At 44.6% G+C, this 22921-nt stretch overlaps 1 protein-coding gene across 1 annotated transcript; it reads left to right on the forward strand.

The window, feature by feature from the left end:
• Nucleotides 1-3136: 3136 nt before the first annotated feature.
• On the forward strand, nt 3137-10892 carry nrsn1 (neurensin 1). The gene is made up of 6 exons (XM_080006062.1): nt 3137-3173; nt 8272-8383; nt 8523-8615; nt 8775-8893; nt 10147-10322; nt 10525-10892. Exons 2-6 carry the CDS (start codon nt 8285-8287, stop codon nt 10626-10628), a joined length of 591 nt encoding a protein of 196 aa, XP_079862188.1. The 5' UTR covers nt 3137-3173; nt 8272-8284; the 3' UTR covers nt 10629-10892.
• The last annotated feature ends 12029 nt before the right edge of the window (nt 10893-22921 follow it).

The following is a 22921-nucleotide window of genomic DNA, read 5'->3' on the forward strand; positions in this document are numbered from 1 at the left end:
AAGAAACTAGATGGTGCGTCCATCAGTGCTGCGCTCTGGAAGCGAGAGCGGACCAGCGCCCCCTGCGCCTTGGTGCCTAGTAGGTCTGCAAGAGCAGCTCTTTTAGACTTGAGGTCCTTAATGTGATCTCGATTCCCGATTGGTTCCACTACACCCTGTAACTCCACAATGTCAGTCTCCAGATCCCTCATAGATCTGGTGATGTCCCGTGTGACATTGAGAGTATACTGCCGACAGAGCTGCTCTATCTCCCTCTTCCCATAGTCCCACCACAGTCTTAAGGAAATAAAATCCTGCTTTCTGTCTCTAAAACCTTCCCAAAAAAACCTAAAAGCATCTTTAAAGTTGGAGTCACATAGTAGGGTGGTGTTAAAATGCCAATATGCGCTTTTGGGCTTTACATTGGCGATAAAGACACGGCAAACAACCAGGGAGTGATCGGTAAAACCAACAGGCACCATTCTACATTCCTTAAAAATGTTGAAATGGTGCTTAAAACAGTAAAACCGGTCTAGTCTGGCCAACGATAAAGAGGTGCCTCTGCAGTGCACCCAGGTGTACTGTCTTTCATCCCCGTTGGTTCTCCTCCACACGTCCGTTAGCTCGTTCTCGCTTGAGAGCAGCCTCATCGCGTTCTGCGATGCTCTGTGCGGCTCACAGTGGTTCCTGTCTAACAGGTCGTTCTCGGTGCAGTTAAAGTCACCTCCTAGAAACAAAAACTCCCCAGTACGAGCTTTGCTTAAAACCCCATTTAAAACTTGCAAAAAAGTGACTCTGTGTGGTCCTGTGGTGGGAGCGTACACATTTATAAAGACAAACTTATGATGCTCAAATGCTGCCCTCACCACCATCAGTCTGCCCTCCACCACCTCCTCCACCTCAAAGGATGCTGGGGCAAAGCTCTTAGAAAAGAGAAGAGCCACCCCACCGCTGGTGGTGCTCTTGTGGCTTAGCACCACCTCCCCCCCCCACTCCCTCTTCCAGTCAGCCTCATTGCCAGAGTCACTGTGGGTCTCCTGCACCAACAGCACATCCAGCCTCTTCTGCTCCATCAGCTCATACAGCAGAGACCTCTTAGCTGCGTCTCTGGCCCCATTCGCGTTCAGCGTGCTGATGTTAAAGTCACTCATTGCAACGGAAAAGGGAAACAGCCCGAACAGCAGCGCCCACCTCCACCTCCTCCCCATCCTCTCCGTTGTTCAGCTCCTTCCTGATCTTCTGCACTATTTTCTTTAACCTGTACACCTCCTGGTCCGTGAACCCTCCTCTCCCCTTACTCCTCATCTGTTGCTGGGCCGCGTTCGCCAGCAACTCCTTGTCTGAGAAAAAATCCTCCACCTTAATCCCTTTCACATTCTTCGTCCTGTGCAGAAACGCTTTTATTTTGCCCACACTGTAGCTTTTTTTGCCCTTTTTCTTCTTTACACCGAGAAAGACCTGCCCCTCACTGTCTGCAGCAGAGTCCTCCTCCATCCAGGACTCTGACTCCGAGCCTCCCTGCTCCACCTCCTGACTTGCCTTCCCCTGGCTTGCTGTCCCTCTCTTCGCCTGAGAGTCTCCTAGCATTTTGTTGGACTTTCTTTTGAGCCGGGGGACTCTCAACCGATCGTCCTCATCCCCCATCTCAAAGTCACTTCCTTCCAGTGCCTCCTCCTCCCTAGCTACGTCACCTGCACTCCTTTGACTTTGTTCCGTAGCTTCCTTTCCCTCACCAGTCCCCTCCTGTCCCCCCGCACCCACCTGCCTGTCTTCCGGACCCTCCTCCTTCCCCTCCTGTCCTCCCGCCCTTACCTGCCTTCTTTCCAGACCCTCGCCTGCCTCCCCCCGTGTCTCCACGCTCACCTGGCTGCGCTGTCTACCTCCACCCGTTCCCTCCTGCGGCTCCACATTCCCCTCCCCCCCCTCCTTTTTTTTCCCCTGCCCCTCGCCTGCCCCCTCCTGTGCCCCCACCTTCACCTGTTTCTTCTCCTTTCCTTTCCGCCCTCCACCTGTCTCCCCCTGTGCCCCCACCTCCACCTGTCTTTCCCCTGCCTCCATTTGGCCCTCACCTGCCTCTCCCTGTGCCCCCACCTTCGCCTGCTTTTCCCCTCCTTCCTTCTGGCCCTCCCCCGCCTCCTCCTGTGCCCCCACCTTCGCCTGCTTTTCCCCTTTCTGACCCTCACCTGCTCCCTCCTGTGCCCCCACCTTCGCCTGCTTTTCCCCTTTCTGACCCTCACCTGCCCCCTCCTGTGCTCCCTCCTTGTCCTGTCCACCCTTCTGCCCCTCACCTGTCTCGCCGCCTGCCTTCTTACCTGGACATGCCCTGACCTGGTGTCCCTCCCCACCGCACCCAAAGCACTTGGTGGTGTCAGTGTTGACAAACACCACGTAGTCAAACTCATCCGCCCTGATTTTAAAAGCTACGTTTAGCTCCGCATCCCTGTTGTTCAACACCATCAGGACGTGTCTCCTGTGCGACACCACATGCTTGAGCAGCGGCGACTTGCACCCCGACGGGACTTTTTTAACTGGCGACACCACCTTCCCGTGCCTCGCCAGTTCCTTAGTGAGGGTCTCATCCTTAATAAACGGCGGAACATTCGCCAAATTCACCCTCCTCGCCGGTGTGGAGAGAGGCAGGACGGGAACAAACATTTTGTTCACCGTAACGCCGCTCGCCACCACCGCGTTCACCTTGTCTACGCCATCCAGGAAGATGACCACCGCGCTGTTCATCCGCGCTGCGGACACAACGCTGCTGTAGCCGACAGCCTTCCCCACCGCCAGGCTGCAGTCCTCCACCGAGACCGAGGAAGACACGGGCAACTTAATGCCGTGCTTCCTCGTTAGCTTGGTGAGGTCCGACATGGCCGCGGACCCGCACCACCACCACCACCACTACCCCCACCACCCCCCACCCGCTGTGCGCACACCCTACAACCAACAAAAAAACTAAACCCGTCACCAACAAATAATTATAAACATGCAATTGATAGAAAAAGTTAGAAAACCACTCACTCTACCAAACGCTCACACGCTCCGCTCGCTCACGCCTCCAATCACTCAGAGAGAGAGAGAGAGAGAGAGAGAGAGAGAGAGAGACAGGGAGAGAGAGAGAGAGACTGACTCGCAGCAGAGTGATGGGAGCCGGCTAAAGGAACAGCAGTGTTCACTCTCCGAGCTGGTAATGACAGGTAGACGACGATATTACATCTATTTTTCCGTGTTTTTACACTTTTGAATACACGCGGAATTGTTGTTGGAAGTAACTGAATGGATTTAGTCCCGAAAAAAAAAAAGGGGGGTTTATATATTTCCAGTGTTATTCCGATCCAGCTCACTGTTCTGTGTCGTTCCTTACGTCTGGAAGTTAAGAATAGAAATCGCTGAATAAAATATGCAGAATAAGGATGCATCTTCTGTCGGTTGGTGCGCCGGTTTAACTGAAATGTATAAAACAGGGTAAAGCTTTATTTTTTATTTTTTATTGTTGTTGTGTTTATTGCATAACCTAACCTTCGTATCCCATTTCCTCTCGCATGCCTCTTTGAAGAACACAACGCCATGTTGTTGGTCAGTTGACTCGTTTCATAGTGATTCGTCGCCTTTCCCCCATTGTGTGGAAAAAGGGAAAACGTGTCTATTTTTGTCTCAAGGGGGTTGGGAGGACGAACGGACTTACGCTGTGCTTTCACTGTGACGTCACGCTCTACGTCACCAGGGCGCCCTCCGGGTTAACGATATGGTGTACATACTGTACTGTATGATATGGTGTACATACTGTATGATATGGTGTACATACTGTATGATATGGTGTACATACTGTACTGTATGATATGGTGTACATACTGTATGATATGGTGTACATACTGTACTGTATGATATGGTGTACATACTGTATGATATGGTGTACATACTTTACTGTATGATATGGGGTATATACTGTATGATATGGTGTGTATACTGTATGATATGGTGCCTGTACTGTATGATATGGTGTATATACTGTATGATATGTGTATATACTGTATGATATGGTGTATATACTGTATGATATGGGGTATATACTGTATGATATGGTGTATATACTGTATGATATGGTGCCTGTACTGTATGATATGGTGTATATACTGTATGATATGTGTATATACTGTATGATGTGGTGCCTGTACTGTATGATATGGTGTATATACTGTATGATATGTGTATATACTGTATGATATGGTGATTATACTGTATGATATGGTGTTTATACTGTATCATATGGTAAACATACGGTATGATATGGTGAATATACTGCATGATATGATGTATATACTGTATGATATGGTGACTATACTGTATGATATGGTGATGTACTATATGATACACCATATCAAGATTCAATAAACCTCTTGAATCTTGAATCTTGATTTGGTGAATATACTGTATGATATAGTGTATATACTGTATGATATAGTGTATATACTGTATGATATGGTGAATACACTGTATGATATGGTGAATACACTGTATGATAGGGTGAATATGTACTGGAATTTCACGTGTTCTGTCAGAGCAGGCCAGTGTTTTCATTTGAACCATTATTTACAGTTTGGATTATGAAAATAATTTGGACAATTGTTATTATAATTGATTAATTAATAAATTGCATTCCAGCCCCCCCCCCCCCCAAAAATAACCAAAAACCTACTAATAATACAATACAAATAATATAATTGAAGTATAAATAAAGACCATGATAAATAATTAAGTATAAATAAATAAACATGAATAAAAACATAAATCAATTCTGAACTCTATCTTTATCAAAATTGTCCCATTTTTAAAAAATGGGGGTTTTGAGCTTGGCTGCAAAGCATGGCATGTTTTACTTCTACTATCCATCATTATTCTTTTCCAAATCATAATGTTTGTTTTTATTTGCACAATTCCATATAGAAGGGATTTGTTCTGGTAAAAAAAAACAATTTTAAAGCAGAGTAAAAAAGCAACAACAAATACAAACAAATTGAACAGATTATACTAATTGTGTCATAAATAAAATGTCATTATTATGTATTATCAGTCACAAACGGAGAACCCTTTCACCTTGAGACACACACACACACACACACACACGGGATGGGTGGGTGTTAAAAGAGATTGAAAGATCTGAGTCATACATCCATAAAAGAGTGCTTTACATAGAGCACGTTTAGCACAGGATGCAGCTGTAGCAGGTGCGTCGTCCATCTGTCCTCCTCCCAGCGCTTCACCGCGTGGGCACCGCCCACATTTAGATATCCAGTTCAGGCTTCTCATTGTTGAGCCATTGGTTGCATTTTTCCCCTTGAGAAAGTGACCTTCTTCAGGATGTTTTTACCTCCGCGGTGGGCGAGCTTATCGGCGCCTTTGAAATGTTTTGGCTGTTTTGAACGTACACACCTGAGACACAACACTTCTCCATTTTGGTCTCTCCGTTTCACCTGTTTGGGTGGAGGATGAGCTTCTGCCGACGCCGCTTTGTCTAATGAGACCGTTCCCGCCTGTATAATCTGAGGCGTTAATTCAGATGAGGTGAGACTTCATGAATCTGCTCATCTCTATTAATAACAGCCAAGGTTGTGTGTTGTTTGAATAGGCATTGTGGTGTAAACATGAGCAAAGTTGTCTCCTAAATCTGACACAATAAGATAAAATAACACATACATTTCCAGAAGAACATTGAGCAACAGTGCCGTTGAGAAAGGGCAAATTAAAATGAGATGAAAAAAATAACAAACCTACACAAGTTAAGATGAAGTAGCACTATGCTAACTAGTGTACACCTGGATGTATGTTTTTACTTATTGAAAATTCTTGTCTCATTTGACCTCTAATGGACGGCTTTCTGGGCAATGTCATTTTGAGATTTCAGTGGAAATATCTGTGCTGTATTTCAGAATGGTCATAAACATGTCATGAAATGTTGTTTTGCTTAGCATGTTGCTACATCTCTGAGTGGCAAACACATCCGGGCTATCCTCGATCACTGCGGCGCTGCCGTCAATGCGGCCTCCTTTCATGCCGAAAGAGACACCTTTTCTGCTCGCGTCGACGCCCATTCCGCTGAGGTGAGGTGGAGGTGGAGAGTCGTCCGCGGCGCAGTGTGGCGTTCGTGGGCCGAGCGGACACAAGAAATGCTGGAAGTTAATACTTTGTTATTTGCTCAGACTCTTCCCCGAAGGTGTGCGGTGTGTTGGAGTGGGACAATTTGAGGTGTAGAGGTGGTTTGACGCAGCAGAACCTAATAACAATCAACGCAAGGCACCCCAATTACCGACATTGGCTTCAGTTGTATAACCTTTTGTTCAAGATGCTCGCTGTGAAGAGGCCCTATACTTTGTATTTGAGATGAAATACTGTATGCTCCAGCACTCAGTCATAATTCATTACATAATCGGCCACAAATGCTGTTTCACGCTCACTCTCATTGCGTATGCTGTGATTTTCTATTATGAAAACTGATATTTAATTTTCTTTTTCTCTTCATTTTTAACTCCAACTTCCTTTTTGCGATTGTTTTGGAGTGGACTGGAATTAATCAACATAAAACAACAAATGACTGATGTAGCATAAGCTAGTCCCAGAGTGTTGCCCTAAATATCTCTCATTTCCATCCTTGTAAAGTACATGTGTATTTGCTAATTTGGTATGGATTTTGTGTGTGTGTGTGTGTGTCTGTGTGTGTGTGTGTGTGTGCACGGTTTAAGTGGACCTGAACACACCATCAGCATTAATAGGACATTGGGATAGACATGTGTCCTCATAATCTCATAAGTAATCATCATTTTGTTCTCATAACGTAGTGTCCTCATAGGAAGGCTTTACGCTGTTTTAGCTGTTATTGTTTTTTTTATTCTATGTGCATCTCATGATTTAGTCTCATGACTCAAGCTTTTTGCCGTAATCTTTTGAGTCGATGTTGTCCCAACAAATCTTGTTTTTAAAGGTTTTTATGGATGTCCCCATAACTCACCTATACCTGTATCTGCGTATGTGTGTGTGTGTGTGTCATTACAGCGATGCCCTTGTGCCACTGTTACATAAGACACTATGCTGCGTTAGCGTTGGGGAGGGGCCCCTCCTTAGTGTCTAATGTGCTTTGACATTGACCAAACCACTAACGGCGGCGGGGTATTACGCTACTTTGTTTTTCTATCGCAGACTCACTCTCAGCTCCATGAGCAATAGAGAGTCATTGAGATTCAGTAGTGGCAGAAAGAGAAGGAAGAACGCGTTTCGAGGAAAAAGCACTGAGCTGTGTAATGAGAGGACCCCCGGGGGACACAGACGGAGGAGAAGCACTGTGTGGGAGTCTCTACCCACTGGTACAGGTCTAGGGAGGGAGACAGAGTCTTTCCGGCGGTGGGGCACCTACATGGCATGCGTCTTTATGAATTGTTATAAACGGAAAGGCTCGCTGGCCAAGACTGGAACATCAAATCGCAACGAGAACAATCTGTCCGTGCGGCTTGCGCTGTGGTCCGCCGGGTCACGTCTCCTACACCACGCCGTCCCCACTGCAAGACAAAACAGCACATAAGAAAGCTCTTCCGGCCGGGTCCGACCAATCAGGAAGGAGCCAGCACTGTCACCTGCAGACTATGGCTTAACCACGCCCCCCCCCGTCTGCCACACACTGGGAAACACCTGGGGAGAGAAAAAATACAGAGGCGTCGACCGTCATTTCAAGCTGCAGGAATGATATCATTATTATGTTGGAAACCAAATGCTTGAAATTTCGAACACAGTGTTGGACTTACATGAAATAACCATTGTTGTGCTCTTAATGAAGCAGCATTCAGAATCAAAGTCTGTTCGGCCAAGTACATTTTCATGTACACGGGTGATGTATCGGTGGATCGGTGTGCTGTTTTACAGACAGTTAGTGTAAAAAGAAGCTTATCAGTCTCAAAAATCTAAAAAGAAAAGCAAAATATACAAAAATATGCAGAATATACAAAATTGGAAGAATTAAAAGGCTAAGTGGTAGGAAGGTTGCCACTAATGGCCGCGTGTCTAAATATAAGTAAAGATTTGATATTCCATACAGAATGAATGTATATAATAATAGAGAGAGAGAGAGAATTTAGACAGAGAGAGAGAGAGAGTGAGATGGGGAAACCAACTCAACCCAACCAGCACAAGGTCGGCTTCTTCGAGTCGATGTGTAAGCAAGCGTTCATGCGTGTGCTTACGAAAAGTTCCCCTGCGTCCTGGAAGCGGCGGCGGCTCACTGAGCTTGCACGTGGTTGTGTGTGTGCGCAGACTGCAGGGAAGGATGACTTCGTGCTCGGAGATCTGCGGGTCGGAGTACGCTGAGCAGGCCCAGACCGGTGGAAACTGCCAGCAGTATGGGGTGCGCTCCTACCTACACCAGGTAGACGTGACTCACGCAGACACAGACATAACTCGCACCAGAATCAATTATTTTTGGATCCCACCCTCTCCCCACCGTGGCATATTGAGTGTTAACAGCGTTTGAGGTTTGAACCGATCCCTGTGTTTTTCTCATCCAGTTTTACGAGGAGTGCACAGCCTCCATCTGGGAACGTGACGAAGATTTTCAGATTCAGAGATCGCCAAGCTGGTGGAGCTCTTTACTCTGGAAGGTAAAGGCTCGGGGTTCGGGAACGAAAATAAAGCAAAATTAATTTGCGGTGTTTTTGCAACAGCGTATCTCCAAATGCAGTATGTTGCCCAACTGCCGAGAATGAAATTAGTCTTCTATTACCCATTTACCCATTGACTTCCTCCGTTTCCACCCGTAGGTCTGTCTCGCGTTCGGCACCCTGATCCTGTTTGCGGGCCTTGTCGTGGTCCTGGTGGGGTACGCCACCCCTGCCCGGATCGAGGCTTTCGGGGAGGATGACCTCCTCTTCGTTGACAGGTACCGTGTCAACGACCGGATCGATTCCATGGACGCTCCGGATCGAAATTATGTTTGCTTGACTTATTCAGAGAAATCCCTTTGAGAACCCGTTAGCAAACAGATCATAGACAATAGTCATATGAAGCAAAAGTCCCCATAGGTACTAAACTCACTAGTTTTAATATTCCAAAGGGGCCAAAGGCAGATTTGCTGAGCTCTGTAGAGACTCAGTGTACTCTTGAGTTATAGCCAATAAACTGTATTTCTGCACACAAAATGGCACATCTATAAGAAAAATGTGATTAATCAAACGGTTGCCTTTAAAGTTCTACAAAGACGTCCTTTAAAATAAGGATCGTATTGTCTGGTAGTGTATTATGGTGCCTCTCTGAATTCAAAGCCGATTTGGGAAATGTTTTACATTTCCCAGAATAGAGGCTGCCGTTCCCAAGAGCTAAATTGCTGTCTGTTGCAGAGAGCTACTTCAACTCTCTTGTGGTGCATGTGTTTGCTTTGAGGAGTAAACAGGGGATAAAAAACAGCTGTTTGTGGCTATGTAAATTTGTCTCTTCTGCTCTATCAGTCGTGAAAAATGCAGGGTCTGCATGTAGGTTAGATCTGTAGTCTATTTGTGTTTGAAAGCCCATTTGAAGGGTTTAAAGTGGTTGTTAATGAATCCCATATTTTTTACTTATTTTAGCTTTCACTTCTTAGGAAACAGCCATTCAATGTATGTATTGTATTACGCTTGTGCTCCTCTATATGCTGTTTCCATTGTTGGTGGCTGGGTCCACCGCCAGCAAAAATGAAAAGATTGGGCATGTTCAAGAAGTGAAAGGCAACTGCAGTGAATTTGATCAATTAGCATAACTAGTTGTTGACCCGCCTTTGAGCAAAGACAAAGGTAAACCCAAACGTTGGAAAAAGAATGACTGCAGTTCGTTGCAGTTTTGAATGAAATTCATGGACATAATAGTGTAATCCACCCAACACAGATAATTTATGGATTTCCACTTTAAAAAATGATTGTTTCTTTCTGTGATACAGTGGCTTCTCCGTTCAGTTCACCTTTTTGTATAATCACTTCATAGAAAATTGCCTATCTTCTCGCCGAAGATATAATTTGCTTAAAGGCCGTAATATAAATGTCTTATAAACATGGATAGTGACAGGTGCATAGTGCTGAACTCCTTGTAGGGGCTTTAAGCTAATGATATGAGCAATCTTTTGAGATGACAATCTAAATCCTATGCTTGACATTGCGTCTACAGCCACGCCGTCAGTTTCAACCAGGCATTGGACGTCTGCAAGCTTACTGGAGCTGTGCTCTTCTGCGTGGGTGGCACCTCGATGGCCGTCGGCTTCCTGCTGTCCGCTTTCGCCAAGAGCTACTCCAAAGAAGAGCTGTACCTCCAGCAGAAGTTCAAGGAGAGGTTGGCGTCGGTCGGTACGTCAGCGAGAGTTTCATTCAAATGAGTAGTTCCAGTGAGTCGAACGCTAGGCTTTGGATGAATGGCAACCAATAGGAAGACATATAAAACCGAAAGAAGATCAGGTCAAGGTCAATTTGGAGACCTTCATTTTTCTGGTGTTTGCTCCATTTATTCTACAGTAAATGTAAACGCAGGGTTTGTGGTTTGTTTTTGCAGGTCACCCCATCACCAGAGCGCCCACGCCCGGAGATGGAAAAGTTCCAGTCACTCTCTCCAAAGTCCAGAGCATCCAGCCGGTGACCACCAAATCAGGGACCTGACAACCACCCCCAGATGAAGGGATGTGTGTGTGTGTGTGTGTGTGTGTGTGTGTGTGTGTGTGTGTGTGTGTGTGTGTGTGTGTGTGTGTGTGTGTGTGTGTGTGTGTGTAAAATGTGTATTGACCTGTGTATGCCTTTGTGTTCATCTTATTAAAGGTCAGTTTAGGTAACTGGTCATACTGGCTATCAACCTCTATGTGTTTCAAAAAAGCTACCAACAGAACTGCCTCTAGAGTAACAAGATGAAGGTAAAACTTTATTATTTCAGGGAATTTAATGTAAGAAGAGAGGCCATAGTCCAAAAGTCATGACGAATTTTTGATTTTTAAAGCACATAGAGGTCTTGAGCTAGACAATTCTATACGTGACATCCAACCAAAAGCGTAATCGCTGTAAATAGAAAGAGCATAGCCACTGAGGATACTGTACATTAGCCGTGTGCTGTCACCATTTTTCTATTCTCCGCTGAGTCAGTGCAAGTCTTTTTTCCAAAGATATTATTTGCTTAACACGGCACCGGAGTTCTTTTGTATGGGTTTCAATTGGAAAACATATCCAACTCCGATCTAAACAACTCTGTTGTAATGTTATTTTAACATACTTTTGGATTAACCAATTTCCGAGTTTCCATGGAACGCAGCATCACCAATAGATGAACCGCTGTTTCAAGTCATAGACCATCAACGCTCATTGTCCGATCAAAGGGAGATTTGAACAAAACCAAACGTGAAACCACGCGCAGTGGCGAGAAAAACATCTTCTTGTTGTTTATCATGCTTTTACAAAAGAAAAGATAAAAGAATCACCGTCTGGTCCTTCGTGTATGTCTTTGCGCACTCGTGTGTGTGTGTGTGTGTGTGTGTGTGTGTGTGTATGTGCGTGTGTGTACTGTACACAGCAGCTATTCATTCATCGGAATCACGATGAATGCCGATGGTCACAAACGGCGCGACACCGACACGGCTAAGGTCTTACTGTAGCTGTCCGTGCTAAGACTCTGGCGCTTAGCTTGTCCAGGCAGTTGAAAAGGATCCGGGGGAACGCGTGGCAGATATCTCGTCAACAGCCCCGCGATTCGATTAGAATAGATCAGGCATCAGAGACGATCAGAACTAATCCCCAACTGAAGATAGACGATGAAGATGACATTTTATCCTCGGGGCCTCCTTCATCAACGAGGGATCGATAGATGAGATCAGACAGACTTGACGTGGGATAAAGGGGGAGTGAAGTGGGTGGCGGGACAAGGGAAGGCAGGGAGGCAGATACACTGATTTACACTCTCCCACTGACAGCCACAGCTGTCAACGGGAAAGTGGTACACAGAGAAACTAGAACCCCTGCCCCACACTTTCTTTTCAATTTGGAGCTGACATCTTGTCAGTTGTTATCATCAACAATGAGTTGTGTGTGATTGGCATATGGGCGGTGACACTGTCTCCTCTCTTCAGATCACTCCTTCCCACACGCGCATCGTCATTCCTCTTTCCCTAATTGCTGATCAGCATTTGTTTTCGTTTCTTTTTGTCCCGTTTTAGACATTTTTGTTTCGGCAGAACTTGCTAAATGATGCACCCGTTCAAGGGCAGGTTGAGAGAGAGAGAGAGAGAGCGCGAGAGAGAACAAACGGAGAGCGACAGCAACGGTTGATGTAATAGGGTAGACGGAAAGAGCGAACAGCACGGGCCCCCGCAGTTAAAACGGATGAGGCTCATCCAAATCAAATCACACAGTCAATCAATGATTCAACCAGAATGAAAAGAAGCGACATGTACAACACGTACGATTGAGAACAACACCCCCCTCTGATCGAGTGTTGCTGTTTTATGCTACTTTGGGATTTCCTTTTTTTTCCACCTATTCTTTTTCTCCATTTATTTTCATTGTTATTTATTGTGCGGGCAGCACTTTTAACAGTGTTGGGTGAGGTTGACGAATCATCCTGCGACGGTGGCGTAAAGACAGCCCATTCCATCGATCAAAGCGTGACCTCTGTGTCGCTGCCTTCCAGCAGAGTTGAGTGTCGTGATGTGACTCCGCCAGAGGGCGAGCGGACATTCCAGTTCAACATATTTCTTTGTATATGGTATAATGACGATATATATTTATTTCACAGTGTTTGTCGGATTTTCGAACAGTTGACGGAACAGACAGGCTGGAGATTTGCGGTGAAAAGATGAAAAATAAATAAGATCCGATCTTAGTCTGTTTTTTGGTCTCATTTATCTTGTTTCTATGTTGTCTTGGACAGTAGCAAAAAGATGACCAGGAGGACATATCTGGTACTGGTAAACTGTGAGTGAAACCTCTTTTTGAGGTGACGTTCCAACCTCAAATGCTTCCTTCAAGCATCCCGTAGAGTGAGCCAATGAATTTGAAACAAGTACACTTACTACACGCTCTATGGGAAATTAGGAGGTATAGGTTGTGGGTACCTATATACATACAAAAAATAAAATAAAATGAAAAGATTTGAAAACTTGTATTTGTACTTAACTACTTAAAAGTGACCCTTCTGGGTTTTAGTTCTCGGACATAAACATTTTAGTTGTAATTTTGTTTGTAATTTAAACTTAAGTGCAGCTTCTTTTGACATTTCAAATCTTGGGATGGGTATTATGGGATTTGACACAAGCGGAGGCCATGAGGCAGGAATAATGACTCAAAATGTAATACAATTGTATTTTTTAATATACAGTATATTCCAAAAGAGGTGACTTTTGTCAGTTACAATTAGCATATATATGACAATATGACATAATAATAATAATAATAATAATAATAATAATAATAATAATAATATATTATATATATAATATTATAATAGTTATAATAGCAACCAACAATGATAACTATAGTTCAAATTTATATGGTTCTAATAGTTACAATTCATTTTGACTATTAAAGTTATAATAGTCGAATAGTACAAGCCCGGATCTACCATATGGGCAACCTGGGCACGTGCCCAGCGGCCACTGGATGCAAAAAAGCTCTCCACGATGGGAGTAAAAAATATATTCCTCCATCTATGACACAAAACTTGTCCCTTCTCTTGATCTTGATAATTATCCAGTTAGAATGAAGTAAAAGTTGTTTCAAAGAATATTAGTTTAAGTGTATGTATATGTAATAAGTATGAGTATCACGATTGAGCGTTTTATTGCTGAGGTGGCTGTGAAAGTGGTGAATGGTAAATCCCTGGCGGCGGCCCCCTGCAGGGGTGGGTGCCGTGGGGTGGGCGGTGTGTGTGTGTGTGTGTGTGTGTGTGTGTGTGTGTTTATCTGTGCATGTGTGTGGGGGCTATAAGCTTCAGCAAGGGTACTAATCCAGCCTTGATTGTACATACTGATATGTGAAAGTGATCCATTGACTTATTTACTATTATCAAGCCGACTGAACTTAGGAAAATGTCCCAAATTCCAGGATTTCCAAAGGTCTAACAAGCAATAAATATGGACAGTATAGTGTATATGACACAGGGTGGAGGCCTGCTACACCCGCTGCCACCTGTCTTTCATTAGGTGATGGAGAATAGCTCAGGATACTTTTAGTTTATTTTACGTTATGTTTCACTCCACTCACTGCAGGGAAACACACGCACACACACACACACACACACACACACACACACACACACACACACACACACACTGGAAGGGGTCGCTGGGAGGATGTGTGGCGCATCCAGAAATAGAACCCTGACAATCATTACCTCGACTGGTGGGAGAGTGCATGACTCACAGCTGACCGCTGCCTCCCTCCCTTCATCTTGTTTCCTCTCTCTCTCTCTCTCTCTCTCTTTCTCTCTCTCCCTCCCTCTCTCTCTCTCTCTCTCTCTCTGGACATCTTGCTCACCACTGCTTATTCATCTCAGTCATTCTCTCTTTCCCCCTCAATCCCTTCTGTGCGCTGAAACAACACGCTTAACGCTAAACGCGAGCCTTGGTGTGTGGCTCAGTGTTTAATTCCAATTTAATAATGTATTAAATATTTTTGTGTTGCAAGATCAAAATTGCAAGACTGCAGTAATTCATCTATTTCGACAGAATAGCAGCTCTATCAATCAGAGCAGAGAATTCTGAAAGCGTGTCTGACTATTTGTTGTGACGAAAGGTTTGAACATTTTTTGAGATACGGTTCTTGATGAGTCACTTGGTAAAAGGAGTCGTTCAAGTTTTCTGACTCTTTATTCATTTGATTCCGTTGGTTTATTGTACTTTGATTGGGGGAGGACTTCCCGTGAACGATAGACGAGAGTTGATTTCCGTCTGTGGATTTGAAGATTCACTCCCTCCACTCTTTTTTCAGAGCGGCTCCTGACTCCTAACGACGCCTAAGTCATTGAAAAAAGTTGTTTAAAAGAGTAGGGAATCGTCATGCATCACTATCAGTAGACTACAATAATACTCTAAGCACATTTCTACATGATTTTTTTTCTGACAAATAATTTAAATCGGGGTACCACTTATATCCTCTTCCCCCTTAAAAAAACTTTAGCGGCACGGGAAAGATAGCACGCTCGCTGTTGACAGTCACACTAGCACAAGATAACAACAGCTGGTATCAACTAGATTAAGTCAAAGCCACAAAGAGGAGTTTGGGAAAAGATAATTAATCCCAAATGAGATTTATCGTGAGATTTGAGATTACAAGAGAAAGTGAGAGAAGAAAGAGCAGTTCGAGTCAGCCCGCAGGCTCTGCCCCTTCGGGGCATCACTCCAATTGGTATATATCCAACCTTGCATGCGGAGGTACTGAAATGTATTCATCCACACCCTCAAGACAATCAGGATGGAGCAGCATAGCCAATATTAACCCCAGAAGCGTTCCCTTCTTCCTCTTTTCCAATTCAGCTGCGACTGAATACGTTCATCAGTCATCAAAGACGACTCCAATCTCATTTCTGTCACCGAGTCAAGCAGGAAACTCCATGCTTCCTCGGCATCTTAAGGATGACAACAACTTTTTTTTAAGAGCCCCCTGCCTACGCATCAGGCTGGCGGGGTAGCGCGACTCCTACGGCAGGTGTTTTAACTGCCTGGTGTTTTATCTGACCTTCAGCTGTCTCCCGTGCCGCGTCCAAGCAGAAATGTGACTCGGGCCACATTCTACTCCACGGAGCTGCACATGCCCCTGGCAGTGCACGATTATCCCTTTTATGACGGGGCTTCCTTTTTCACCTTGGGCTTGGGCAGGGACCAGCGGTGGTGTGGGCCATCAGGGGCCTTGACGGGTGTTGAGCAAACACCGCCCAGCTGGCCATCCATCCCCTGTGTGAGCGCTATGCCAGGTGGCGTCTCTTCTGTGTGTTGTCCCGCTGGATGGACACTGCGAGGGGGTTATGCGTTACAATTCCTCCAAACCCTGCCACCCTTCCAGGGCGTGGTGTGGACGGTGATGATGCCACCGGAGAAGGTTGCACCTCTGAACGCAGAATCAGCAGTTCTCCTCAGCAAGGGAGCCTTGACGCTGTGGCCAACGGAGCTTCATAACAGAGGGTTTCAGTCAAACTACTTCCGGGGCAGTGAGGCCGATCCTGGATTTACGCACACTGAATCGCCACATAGCAACTTGTCCATGCACCTTTGACATGCACCTTGGTGGTTTGACGAGGGCAATTTCTGTGCAAGCATCGACCTGAAGGACGCCTACTTCCATGTTGCGATAGCGCCGAAACACAGAAGGTTTCTCCGTTTCGCCTTTCAGGGGGTTGGTCTACGAGTACACCAGAGTACTGTTCCGCGCATGTTTTTCAATGGTTGCGACAGCTCTGGTTGAACCCGATGCGCCCGCCTACACTCGCTGGTTGTGCCATGATCTCTCAACAACCTATTGGAGAGATCCCCAGACCTTCACACAGGGTGTGTGTCTGGGTCGAGTCTCCATTTACGCACAGGTTTTCACAGACGCCCCCATCCAAACGCCATATCAACCTTCTGGATCTGGAGACTGTGTTATTGATCCTGAAGCACTTCGAACCCCTGCCTGATATGGGGCCAGGATGTGCAAGAAAAATAAGTTTGATTTTCAAAATCATCCAATTTGAACAACTGTATTCTTCATGGCACACCTGATGAGCTCTAACAGCAGACTACACAGAGTTCCAAATTATTATGCAAATTGGATTTAAGTGTCATAAACATAAAATCTTTTGTTTTTCAATTCAACTCATGGATGGTATTGTGTCTCAGGGCTCTTTGGATCACTGAAATCAATCTCAGACACCTGAGATAATTAGTTTGCCAGGTGAGCCCAATTAAAAGAAAACTACTGAAGAAGAACGTTCCACATTATTAAGCAGGCCACAGGTTTCAAGCAATATGGGAAAGAAAAAGGATCTCTCTGCTGCCGAAAAGCCTCAAATAGTGCAATGCCTTGGACAAGGTATGAAAACATTAAATATTTCATGAAAACTTAAGCGTGATCATGGTACTGTGAAGAGATTTGTGGCTGATTCAGAGCACAGACGGGTTGGTGCAGATAGAGGCATAATGAGGAAGGTTTCTGCCAGACAAATTCATTGGATTAAGAGAGCAGCTGCTAAAATGCCATTACAAAGCAGCAAACAGGTATTTGAAGCTGCTGGTGCCTCTGGAGTCCTGTGAACCTCAAGGTGTAGGATCCTCCAGAGGTTTGCGGTTGTGCATAAACCTACTATTGGGCCACCCCTAACCAATGCTCACAAGCAGAAACGGTTGCAGTGGGCCCAGAAATACATGAACACTCATTTTCAAACAGTCTTGTTTACTGATGAGTGCCGTGCAACCCTGGATGGTCCAGATGGATGGAGTAGTGGATGGTTGTCCCAACAAGGCTGCGACCTCAGCAAGGAGGTGGCGGAGTCATGGGGAGAGAGCTGGGAGGCCCCTTTAGGGTCCCTGAAGGTGTGAAAATGACCTCGGCAAAGTATATAGAGTTTCTGACTGACACTTTCTTCCATGGTACAAAAAGAAGAACCGTGCCTTCCATAGCAAAATCATCTTCATGCCTGACAATGCACCATCTCATGCTGCAAAGAATACCTCTGTGTCATTGGCTGCTATGGGCATAAAAGGAGGGAAACTCATGGTGTGGCCCCCATCCTCCCCTGACCTCAAGCCTATTGAGAACCTTTGGAGCATCCTCAAGCAAAAGATCTATGAGGGTGGGAGGCAGTTTGCATCAAAACAGCAGCTCTGGGAGGCTGTTCTGACATCCTGCAAAGACATTCAAGGAGAAACTCTTCAAAAACTCACAAGTTAAATGGATGCAAGAATTGTGAAGAAGGGGGTCCTATATTAACATGTAACTTGGCCTGTTAAGATGTTTTTGACTGAAATAGCTTTACATTTGTGTAAATATGACCTCCTAGTGCTGCAAATGCAACAAATGACCGTTTTCCGTTCTTTACAACCTATAAAATGGTTTGAAACTCTGTTGTGCATAATAATTTGGAACAGTGCATTTCAATTTTTTTATTTTTGAAAAAAATGCTGTTATGATTGGGAGGTTTGTTCAATAACATTGGAATTATACCCTAATGGTTGATGACTTGAAAATTATACTGACAGTCATTTGAATCGACTATTTTGGAAAATAAGAGAAAACTATCATAATAATTTGGAACCCGGTGTAGTGAGAGTGGCTGAAAAACAGTGGACTAGGGGATCCTCTCATTTTTGGGGGCATTGGTGCACCCCAAAATAAGGCAATTTGGTGGCGCTATTCCTGCCCAAATGTTGACCAAAGGTGTCCTGTTACGTAGTCCCAAGACTCAATATAAAATTGAGAAGAGAGAGCCAGCCCAAAGAGCCGCAGGGTAGGGGCTTGATTTATCTTTTCCTAATGGTTTTTCCTCGATTTTGTGGTCTGCGGGGTCCCTACAGGGCTGGGAAGAACGTCAAGTTAGTCTAACATGTCATTTTTGCCACCGTGAAACGTGACTCAGATTCCGCCTTGGGTCCTGGGTGAGATTCTGGACTGTACAAAATAATCTTTGATCCGCCATTTGCATAAACGCTAACTGGAGTGATGCCTTGAGATGAACTCTCTGCATAATGCTGGAGAAATAAAACATTGCATTTTTTTAATTGACTTGTTTTCAAAAGCTTGAGGAATGACACGGGAGCTCTGAATATGATTTTGGGAGGGAAATTGAATGACATATCATATGACGAAGATAACGTTTATTTGGTTGGAAGCATATGCGGGTGTAGTTAAATTTTTCCGTCTACATGAGCAAAGACAAGTCGGTCTTGTTTTCATTTTACTTGTAATCCTTTATTTTTCATGTTAAATTAACATGCACAAGTATGAAAACTTTGGAAAATGTGTTTTTTAAAATAACATGCATCTTATTGTACTCACTAACACATACCGCATTATGTTTTTTTTGCCCATTGAATAAATGAGTTTCAACCTAGCACAAGATACCGTACATGCATATAAAAATAAACCCAAGACAAATAGAAAACATACATTGAAACATACTCATATAAACATAACTATTTAAAAGTAAAATTTGAACCACATTTGTACTTTTGCTTCAGCTGCTGTCACTCCCTAAAAACGCTCACAGAAGATGCATACTGGCACGATAAGGCAGCCTAAATGAGCGCGGCGCTCCATCCAAGCTCTGTTAAAGTTATAATTCTCCGGCTTTGTGTTTATCTTCATCTTCCCGAGGAATCGTTGACGATGACATAAAGAAGCCTTTCAATCCCCCTGCGATGTAAAATGCTAGCCTAGCAAACTATTGCTGTCGTGTGTTATCATAGGACAATGGTCAAGCCTTTTGCTCTTTGCTGCCTTTGTTCTCTGGCTTAGTTGTAATGGTTATTATTATTATTATTATTATTATTATTATTATTATTGATAATAATTATAATAATAATAATGTTCTTATTATTGTTGTTATTATTATTGTTTATCACTTCTCAGCTCTTCTTCTTTTTCTTTTTCATCTTCTTTCTCTCCATCCGAGGAGAGGGTCTGGGGCTCGGACCGCGCTTCCCCTTTATCATCCCCTGCCTTGTCACTCTTCTCCTCCGCCCCTTCCCCTGTCTCCTCCCTCTCTTTGGCATCTTGCGTAGAAAGTGGATTATCCTCCTCCTCTTCCTGCTCCTCCTCCCCTCCGCCTTCCTCCTCCTTATCGTGCCCCTCATCTCTCTCTCCGGGCTTTTCCCTCTCTCCCTCCCCCGTTGACCCGTCTGCCTCTGCCTCATTTGTTCTGGTCTCGTCCCCTTCCTGGATACTGTTGCCACATCCGCTTCTCCTGCCGCTGCTCCTGCTGCCGCTGCTCCTGCTGCCGCTGCTCCTGCTGCCGCTCCTGCTTCTCTCTGCTTCTGTCGTCCTATTATCTGGTCCCGTCCCCTCCGGCTTCTCCCCGCTGTCCTTGTCCTCTTCCTCATTGACGTCGTCCGTTGATTCTTTGCCACCCTCATCCTCCTTGCTATCTCCGCCACCGCTGCTCTTCGCCTCCCGTTCACCCTTGGCGCCCTGCTCTCCTTCCTCGGTCTTGGCCGGAGTAGGAGCCTCGTCCCCCTCCCTTGTCTCCTCGGTCTTATTGGCGCTGACGCCTTCTTGGTCTTCTTCCTCTTGTCCCTTCTTCGGTTCGTCCTTGGTCTCGTCCTTCCCCTCATCCTCTTGTCCCTTCTTCAGCTCGTCCTTGGTCTCCTCGTCCTTCCTGTCATCCTCTTGTCCCTTCTTCGGTTCGTCCTTCCCCTCATCCTCTTGTCCCTTCTTCCGTTCGTCCTTCCCCTCATCCTCTTGTCCCTTCTTCGGTTCGTCCTTGGTCTCCTCGTCCTTCCCCTCATCCTCTTGTCCCTTCTTCGGCTCGTCCTTGGTCTCCTCGTCCTTCCCCTCATCCTCTTGTCCCTTCTTCAGTTCGTCCTTGGTCTCCTCATCCCTCCCGTCATCCTCTTTCACAGCTTCTTCTTCCTCTTCTTTCTCCCCCGCCTCCGGCTCAGATTCGTCACTTCGGGCCTCCGGGTTTTCCGCCTTCTCGTCCCCATTGTCGTCTCCTTCTTTTGAGTCTTCGGTAGGGGTGGCGGCCTCCTTCTCGGAAGCGTCTCCTAAGTCCTCTTCTACGGCGGTCTCGTCATTCGTTGTCGGGTTCTGCAACACAATCAGAACAGGTGCAAAAAAAGCGATCAAACATGTTCAGTCAAACATAGAGAGTTGACATTTGCCTACTACAAGGAGTAGAAGCCTTGGTCAAGGGCAATGACTGGAGTGCTAATCAATTACAAAATGCTGCATTCCACTGAAGTCCGAACTCAGAAAAATATGACCTCCTACTCGTTAAAGTGCAAAGAAACGGCCGTTTAAGTCGGAATTCCAAGTTGGAATTTTGGGGGCACATCGCTCGGGTCCAAGTTTATCGAGATAAAAGATCTGATGTCAGGGCAGCACGGCGGCAGGGCAGCACGGCGTCAGGGCAGCACGGCGTCAGGGCAGCACGGCGTCAGGGCAGCACGGCGTCAGGCAGCGTTAATGCTGAACGAAGTTCTCTTTGCATGGGTTTTAATTTGAGATCCAGTCCAACTTGGATTCAAAGTTAGTATATTCATTTTGATGTTGTGTTGTCTTTATGTACATGTTTTGTAGCTTGTAGAATTAACAATCTTGCCAAAGATGTGATGGGATGATTATGTGGTATGGTGGCACAGTGCATTGCACTGCTGCCTCACAGCCAGAAGATCCTGGGTTCTGGGCTGGGCTGTCGGCACCGTGCTCCGGCGGGTTATCTCCTGATTAGGGGCCTTCCTGTGTGGAGTTTGTGTCGTCTCCCTGTGCTCACATGGGGCTTCCACCAAAAACATGGGGGCTCCCTGGTACCGGTGTAGGTACCAGATGTGTTCGGAGGGTGAAACAAACCCCGTGGTGCAATGAAAGTGAGGTGGCATGATCATGAGGCGGCGTGAGCATTTTTACCGGACAAGTTGAGAATTTATCGGGGTTTTTTTTTTGTTGTTTTTTTAAAATAAATTTTACCAGGCAAAAAAACGGTAATTGGATGGTACTTATATAAAATGTCAACTTTTTTTTTCTTTTTAGATTCCCTAGGTGTTCATTGAGCAGCTTTTTTGTGTTTTATTTTTCTATCCAATGTCTAGCCGTACCTCCTCTGCTGACTGGTCTTCCTGGGTCTTATCTTCAAGGTTTCCATCATCTGCCTTGGGCACCGTGTCATCTAGAAAGAAAGAGAGAGCATGAGAGAGAGAGAGAGAGAGAGAGAGAGAGAGAGAGAGAGAGAGAATTCCCACTGCATCATAGCATACAGAATGTGCAGTAATTTTATATATATATATATATATATATATATATATGTATATAATTTAAGCAAAAACAACAGCTTTTGCACAAAAAACATTACATGTCTAGTAATAATAGTAATAATACTGCTTTTTATTCATCCTGTAGCAGTTGACCAAAAATACCAATAAACAGAAACGGAAGAGAAAACAGCTGCAGCATGTCGACTGAAATTACACAGGACAACAGCGACACCTGGTGGTTGAAAGAAACATAACCCATAAAGAAATGATAAGGATGATAAATACGATTTAAGATAGATAAATAAATAGATACAATTTTAAAATAAGGGATACATTTAAAAAAAAATAGATACATAATAAACCCATAGAAAATAAATTGATAGATGAATAAACAAACAAACAAACAAATAATAAATAAAAATACACCAGGAGCTACTGATCACCTCTCAAGAGTGGAGTGATGGTCATTAAATGTAAAGGATGTAAAAAAATACCAAAATAAAAAACCCAAAAAGTCATTGTGATAGTAGTTATGGTTACTGCTATTATTATCGAAATCACCATTATCACAATCTCAAGTATCGACAACCTCATCAGCGATACACACAGTATTCTATTTCATTTGTGCAATTATTGATCCCAATGTTAGGTGTAGGTGTTATTTAGTATGTATTAATTCCAATTTTGGTTTTCTGAGGATGAAGTGATCCTATAAGCATTTTTTTAAATTAAACTCAATGCGGTTCAAACGTCAAATAAAAATAATTTGATTAAGACGGCTAAACAAGGTTCAGTTATACATTAAGCGTGACCCCAATTGCTATGTGACAGCATGCTAAAAATTCTTAACAATTATGACTCAACACATGCAGAGGCTTGAATTCAAGCAGAGTAACAGCAAAAAAATTGAATCCATATAACACAAAATTACTCCAATGAATCAGGTAAACAGTGGAATGATAAGATAAAATAAGATAATCCCTAGGGGGCGAATTCAGGTGCAGGTTTATTACAAATTTGGCTTCAGTGCTTTCA

This window comes from Zeus faber (assembly GCF_960531495.2).
Source record: "Zeus faber genome assembly, chromosome: 8".
NCBI classification, from domain to species: domain Eukaryota; kingdom Metazoa; phylum Chordata; class Actinopteri; order Zeiformes; family Zeidae; genus Zeus; species Zeus faber.

Excerpts from the sequence above, each read along its gene's own strand:
- nrsn1 (XM_080006062.1), top strand. The coding sequence starts at position 8,285 with ATGACTTCGTGCTCGGAGATCTGCGGGTCGGAGTACGCTGAGCAGGCC. Across the intron at positions 8,384-8,522 it reads TGCGCTCCTACCTACACCAG|TTTTACGAGGAGTGCACAGC; the intron begins GTAGACGTGACT and ends TTTCTCATCCAG. Across the intron at positions 8,616-8,774 it reads GGAGCTCTTTACTCTGGAAG|GTCTGTCTCGCGTTCGGCAC; the intron begins GTAAAGGCTCGG and ends TTCCACCCGTAG.